Raw genomic sequence first — 8,021 nt, forward strand, 5'->3', positions numbered from 1 at the left:
CTTACATTTGTTTACGTTTTTGCAATTTAGATACAGAATATACACGATTACAATAAAATTTAAATAATTTTTTCAATATAAAAAGTATGGCCGACAATATTACTATAAGAATAAGAAACAAGAATGCGTAAATATCGATTAGATTCTGTTCTACCCAACTTTGGGATCTAAGCGAAGATTCTAAACTTCCATGTGGATTACGAGCAGCGTATTCAATCCACCAAACCGCCAAATCTAACGGCGGCACTGGTCGATCCCGAAATTCATTGGATAATCGTTTCATATTTTTTGTATAACTGCACGACAAATATTTTATCATTAGTTACATTATACATAATAAACTTAGAGTTCATGTAAATTTCATATTAGTTAAATGCAGCAAAGAGAAAATTTATATAATTAAACATATTTAATAAAATATATCAAATCTCAAAAAATATATATTATATATACTATGTTATTATTGTATTATATTAACTTTTATATTTATATTATTTTACTTTAAATAATAATATTAATTATTCTTATATTTTTTTTGATCATAAATATTATATTAACGTATTAATCAAATTTACTTGCAAAATAGCACATAAATTTGCATAGATGTAATGAAATGTGTAATGAAAATATGTAATGAAAAAGACATTATTAACAATTATAATTCAATATCATACTTCCTATTGTAAAGTACTTTTTCAAACGCGTCTAATATTGATTCTGTGGATAAAGTGGCAAAATCTAAGCGAACGCCAGCTCCTTTAAGTACTAATAATTCCACATTGGGTATTTGATCCAGATAAAATGGCATTCCAATCACTGGCACACCTTTCCAGATCGCTTCCTGTGTACTGAGAAGACCACCATGTGTCCAAATTGCCTTTATATTCTTATGACCTGAATATAAATATGTATTATAATAAATTTTTATTTTCTCAAATAAAATAAATTATAAGAGATAAAAAGAACTAATATTAATAACATTTTGCTAGCTATGTAAATTTATTTGTTAAATTAATATAATTATATAATAATCATTATAAAAAAGTAGAACTAAAAAAATAGATATTTAAATCAATATATGTATATGCAAAAGTAATGACTAATAAGAAAAATAATTATTATAAACATATCTAATTGCATATTTTTTATATCGTCCAATAAGTTATGAGACGTACTCAAAATTTCGTTTTGTTGTAGCCATTTCACAATCATTACATTATTTGACACATGAAATGATAGTTCAATCTCTAGCTTCCAAATAACTCGTTCTTTTAGTTTTGAAAGAGCTTGTGTAACGGCTTTAAGTTTATCTAACCCGACAGATTTCCAGTTTACATTTGTTCCCAATGATATTATAATAGCTCCGTTTTCTGCACCATCAAGAAATTCACGTATGTTCTGCAATAATTTGATATATATAACAGAATAAAGACATTTTGATAAAATTAATATATACTTTCACTTATATGTTAATTCATTTATGTCAGTCATAAATACATAAATTTATAAAATAATTATTTATAATTACATTTCAAGAAATCGACATTTTATAATTAAATTTATATGATTTTTCTATGTATTTGTAAATGACTGTTAAAATAAATAATCATAAATGAATATATTTGGCATATATAGGAATTTAGCGAACTATATTTATAAGTTTACTTTAACTCATTGATTCATTCATTAAACTAACTCATTGATTGATAATTGCAAATTGCAATAGTATTATGCAGAATACCGCACATATTAAAGATTATTTATTTATTGCTAAAAATTTTCAGATAGTTATTTAGTTTATTTGAAATAATTATTTATTATTGTTTAATCGACTATGAATAATTAAACTTATAGAATTAGATTAATTCCGTTTGTATTAATAAACAGTGTTAAACTGTTTAGTATTTACTAAGAAATCTCGGTATTAATAAGAATATTTTTTTCATAATATTTTGTATATACGATATACATACATACATATATATATATATATATATATATATATATATATATATATATATATCATCATTTGGAGACGATTTTTCCTCAGCGAAAATATCGATGAAGGCCATCATTTTTTATATGCTCCTGATTTTTGTCATCATATATCTTTGCAATTAAGTCTTAAATTAAAACTCAACCAAAGTAAACTCTACTTAAAATTAATCGAAGAATGTGGTTTTGTTAATATTTTATTTCTATAAAGCTTAGTTTACGAAAAACTCCTTATTTCCAATCACTTATAATTCGAAAATTATTAGTGCCTCGACATTTTCGTTGAGGAAAAATCGTCTTCAGATGATCCCAAGAATCTGTCTTTGAAAGATTCATTTTGAGTTTTGAGACACTCTTTATATACATAAATCGAAGTTTTTGCATGTATATACACAGATCAAAAGTAAGATTTAATTCGAAATAAAATTTCAATCCGTTCTATTTGTTTAGGATGTTCAATTTTGATAGTATTTTTATCAATTTTGAAATAATAAATCTTACATCAGAATATATTACGGTTTTTTCATCAGTAGTTTGTAGTGGTTCAACATGCAATCCCCCAATCTCTATGGCGTTTGGTGGCAACGGGATCGCGGGTTCAAATGCAGAATGAGTATTGATTAATAAAATGGTAATACTTTTTTCTAATTCATGTAACGGTCTGATTTTTTGACCTATGTATCGCTCAGCAATTCGTTGAGAGAGTGGCATGTAATAATAACTTCGTAGAAAATCGTCCACGATATAATAAATAGTATTCCACGTTTTCTGCCATAAACCTTCGGGTTTTGCAAAATCTACACATGAATAAGGTCGAACAGTCGGGTAATAAGTACCACCGATATAATCCTTGAGCCAAGGTGCAAGACCGAATGGAATGTAACCAACGACAGGCGGTTCGCCTTTAGCAACCTGAAAACAATCTATGTAAAATCATATTTTTTCATGTTTTTAAATTACATAAAAAAAACTTATTCTAAAAGAAATATATATATATATATATATATATATATAATTATTAATAATAATTATTTTAATCAATTTTTAATCTATTTTTAAAAATTGTAAGCGATTATAATTTATCTAAGAACTTATTCAAAATTATAATAGATAGAAAATCTATAATATAAAATAATTTATAATAGATATTTTTAAATTATGTTTTAAAAATTTTTGCCAAAATTTTTAGATAAAAAAATACTTGTAGTTCAATTTTAACATAAGTTTATTTGAAATTAGATTGTCAAAATAAATGTAATATAAATTCAAAAAGATTGAAATTTCTCTCTAAGAAAACATTAATTACAGATTTTTTGCTAATCACAATTATACTTTAAATATTATGATCTATTATCTATTTTGAGTACTGTTTAACTAAATCTTTAAGAGCTTTTGATTATGATTCTTTTTTTTAAATCTCTTTTCCTTTTTTATTTTATTTTGCATATATCATGTCAAATTAAATAATTCTATGTACGTGTATTAATTGTAGCATTGTATAAGTACATAAAATTATAATTTTGTTATTATTATTATTATTATTATTATTGTTATTATTGTTATTATTATTATTATTATTATTATTATTATTATTATTATTATTATTATTATTATTATTATTGTTATTATTATTATTATTAGTATTATTATTAATGTTGTTGTTATTGTTGTTGTTGTTGTTGTTGTTGTTATTAATATTATCTAATTGAAAAATTAGTTTTAATTCCATTTTATCTATTAAAGTCACAGTTTAGACATATATGTACAAATACTTCATAATGGATTGTTTATTCTTACCTCCCACAATCCGTACAGGCATTGAAGTAATGTAATGTCATGTACTATTACATCGAATTCAACATTTTTTATCATTTCCAAAAGTTCTTTCGCTTCTCTACTTTCTACTATTTTTTCACAAGTTAATAATCCTGTATCATATACAGTGTACATCATTTGAAATATATTAAGTTTTTGCCAATCACTTGGATTAAAATCTTTAGCTTCATGCAATTGTTGCATTATATCAAAGATCTAAAAATCACAAATATATTTTATTATATAGGACATGGTGCGGATTTTAGGAAACAATATTTATGTAAAATCGAAGATGCACGGTTGCTACATTAATGTAATGTACTATTAAGTAATATTCAAATGTTCGTGTAACAATGAGTAATAACGTAACATGTAATGACGTAACATCGCGAAAGAATTATCTAACTTCATTATTATCTTTACCATTACCTTTATAAATTATTAGATACTACTTAAATGCATAACAGATTAACGCAGTATTTATGCGTTTTTTGCTATTTGTATGCGACACATTATCGACTTAACATACACTATCGATTTAAATTGCGCGCTGACTATATATGTACAAATACATGTATGTATGTATTTGTACATATATTCAGTGCGCAATTTAAATGTATGTATTTGTGTATATACGTACATACATGTAATACATACATTTATATATGTGTGATATATATATATATATATATATATATATATATATACACAAATACATACATTCACACAGAGGGCAATCTCTCGCCAAAAAAAAAGATCTTGTAGCTTACATCGAGAACCTTTTAAAACACTATAATAAAGTATTTTTTCATCGAGTACTTTTCGAGTTACGTGGCTTGAAATAATTTCTCAATTTTACATAACCCATAAAATATCTAGTAAAATATTCATTTTTTGATTATCTTACCTTAACACTTTTATGTACAAAATAATAAGAGGAATCAATTGGTGTAAAGAAAACACATAATTGTTTCGAAGAAAAAATGTAAAATTAAGAAATGATTTCAAGCTTTATAAAGTACTCAATGAAGAAATACTTTATTATAGTGTTTTGAAAAACTCTCGAGATAAGCTACAAGAATGAGTAATAAAAAATAGGAGATTCCATTAAAAAAATTGAAGGTGGCCTTTATGTGACCTGCAAACAACTTTTCAAGGTAAAACCAATGATACCATCTTATGTCCCCCTTCAAGCCATACAACTTTGTCTGAAACATTTTTTCCTACAATCAAAATTAAAAAAGTTATTCGGGGTCATCGATTAAAATGGGACACTGTATATATACACGAGGATCGTTTGATAAGTTGGGTAAAAAAGCAAATAAAACACATTATTTTGGAAAAAATTTGTTATTTCTTAATATAGTCTCCATCGAGGTCTATACACTTAGTCCAACAAATTTCCAATTTTTTAATACCGTCGGAAAAGTAGGCTGTCTTAAAGCAAAATACTCGTTGACGGCGACAACTTCTTCGTTCAACGAAAATTTCTTTCCACCGAGGCAGATTTTCAAATTTGGAAACTGGAAGAATTCGCATGGAACCAAATCCGGAGAATAGGATGGATGAGGAATTAATTCGAAACGCAATTCGTGCAATTTTACCAATTTTTGTTTTTTTTCAGTTTTGTAACAACAGTCAAACCACTTGCTTCAAATGATTATTGAACGTAAACAACGCGTACTTTTGCTTGAAATTTTTTGGAGAGGTATGAAAGGGGGAACTTTACAAGCAACAAGTTATCAAATGGATTATGACGCAATTTCGCGGAAATTTACCAAACTTATCAATCGACCCACGTATATATGTTTATGTATGAAATTTTATCTAAAATATATTCAAATTTCTTTTAACATATATATGCTTACACCGTATGTCATATTCTCGGCGAGTTTGCTTTTGATATTGGGTTCATGGATGTCGACTATGTGTACGTGATGACCTTTGCTGAGTAGTCCCTTCAATAAATTCATCGTCCAAACATGATGACTGGTTGACGGTATGGGTTGTACCAATAAAATCGATAATGAACTTGATATTGTCGCAAGTCCCATTAAAGTACAATAAAAAATGAATTTTTTTAACATGATTAATAAGATATATAATACGAATGCCTTGTTCACAATCGCGTTTCAAGCGCAAATGTATCAATCTATTTATATATTTGCCTTATAACTACTTGTTATCTCTCTTCTTTTACTTGTTATCTTTTTTTTCTCTTACTCTCTTGTTCTTGCAAACATTGCTTTGATTGAATCTTTGTTTGGCAAGGCCACACAAAGTTGTTAACATTCATAATGATAACGTTTATAAGCTTCATATTTTTAAGAATTTTATTTATTTTCTTGGAAATTGTGTGAACATAGTAAATATAATTAAAATTTAATACATAAAAAATATTATTAACAACATTCTAATATCTTTACTTAAATATAAAAAATATGATAAGACTGTATCTTATCTTTTAAGACTGAACTCTTATCTTTCAAACTTCTTCTGAACTCTTAGCTTCCAAACTACTTCTTTTTAAGACTGACTATTATCTTTCAAACTATTTCAGCATAATTATTTTATATAATTTATTGATTATATATATTATTTTGTTATGAATGTTCAGTTATTATTACTTTTGAAAAATGCAATATTTCTTATTGTCTATTTAATTCTTACAACATTTTTAACGGTTCTTTATGAATGTTAAATTAATTATGATTTAACATTTAAATACATATAGTTATGATATAATTCAAATACAAAATGTTAAATGCAGTTTCTCTTTAAATAATTTACTAATTGTATGTACAATCATTCAAAAAGTATGAAGAAATTAAAAAGAAATCACTATCATATATTTCAATAATATGTAGTGCTTATCTCGTATCGATTTCATATTATTATTGACATTAAAAGGAAACTAAGAAGATTAACATATCGTCAGCAATAATGATTGTTCATACTTAATGGACATGCAAAATGACGTACAACAGATCAATGACATAATTCTTTTGTCAATGTCATAGTGCTTCGTGTTTAAATATCACGTGAAAGAATCTATTATCACGTATCTCCATATTATTTACTTCTGATTTCAATTTTAAGGAAAGAATTAGTTATTTGCATGACACATGTATTACGTGATATTATAATATTAACATTCACGTAAAATTTTTAAATTTGTTAAATATTTATATTATAAATGTGATTTTTTTAATTAAAAAAGATATATGTTTTGTATGAAAATATATATGTAATAAATATATGTAATAAATATATGTAATAAATATATAAATAAAAACGAAATAAATTATAGACTATAACAAGTATATATTAATCTTCAAACAATAACATACAAATATTATTTTTTTTTTAATTTCTACATAATTCTATATATATATATATATATATATATATATATATGTATATGTAATAGTTTTATCTAAGAATAAAATATATTTATATAAATTTCTTGTAACAATGTTTGCAGCGTATGCCATATTCTGTGCGAGTTTATCTTTGATATCAGATTCATGAATGCTGACTATGTGTTCGTGATGGCCTTTGTTAAGTAATTCTTTCAATAAATTTAACATCCAAATATGATGACTATTTGATAGTATGGATTGTAATAGTAAAATCGATAATGAGTTTGACATTGTCACGAGTCTCATTAAAGTACAATAAAAAATCAGTTTTTTAAACATAATTAACAAGATATGTAATATGAATGCCTTTTACTTCACTTGCTTGCTCACAATTGAGCTTCAAGCTCGAATACACCAATCTATTATGTAATGCTTATATTACCTGATAGATCTCTCTTTTCTTTTCTCTTACTCTTTTAGTCTTGCAAAGATTGCTTTGATTGAATGGCAAGGCCACACAAAGTTATTAACCTACATAATGATAGTGCTTGTAAACTTAATATTTTCAAGAATTTTATTTATTTTTCTTCGAAATTGTGTGAACATAATAAAAATAATAATGATTTAATAAATAAAAAATATTATTAACAATAATGTCACATATCTTTCCTTAAATATAAAAAAGTACCATCAAACATTATCTTATTTTTCAAAATACTACAGCATAATTATCATATGTAATTTACTGATATATATTATTTTGTTAAGTTCAGTTATTTTTAGAATACAATAAATATTTCTTAATTATCTTTTCGTTCTCGCAACTATGCATTTTTTACAGTTCTTTAT

At 24.9% G+C, this 8,021-nt stretch overlaps 1 protein-coding gene across 1 annotated transcript; it reads right to left on the bottom strand.

Annotated features, from left to right (window-relative positions):
• LOC112639232 (UDP-glucuronosyltransferase 2B31-like) lies at nucleotides 1-5,957 on the bottom strand. The gene is made up of 6 exons (XM_025412530.1): nucleotides 5,679-5,957; nucleotides 3,793-4,026; nucleotides 2,497-2,907; nucleotides 1,176-1,398; nucleotides 675-894; nucleotides 1-296 (listed from the first exon to the last, which is right to left on the bottom strand). Exons 1-6 carry the CDS (start codon nucleotides 5,895-5,897, stop codon nucleotides 2-4), a joined length of 1,602 nt encoding a protein of 533 aa, XP_025268315.1. The 5' UTR covers nucleotides 5,898-5,957; the 3' UTR covers nucleotide 1.
• Between the last annotated feature and the right edge of the window lie 2,064 nt (nucleotides 5,958-8,021).

This window comes from Camponotus floridanus, unplaced genomic scaffold, assembly GCF_003227725.1.
Source record: "Camponotus floridanus strain SB8 unplaced genomic scaffold, Cflo_v7.5 scaffold52, whole genome shotgun sequence".
Taxonomy (NCBI): domain Eukaryota; kingdom Metazoa; phylum Arthropoda; class Insecta; order Hymenoptera; family Formicidae; genus Camponotus; species Camponotus floridanus.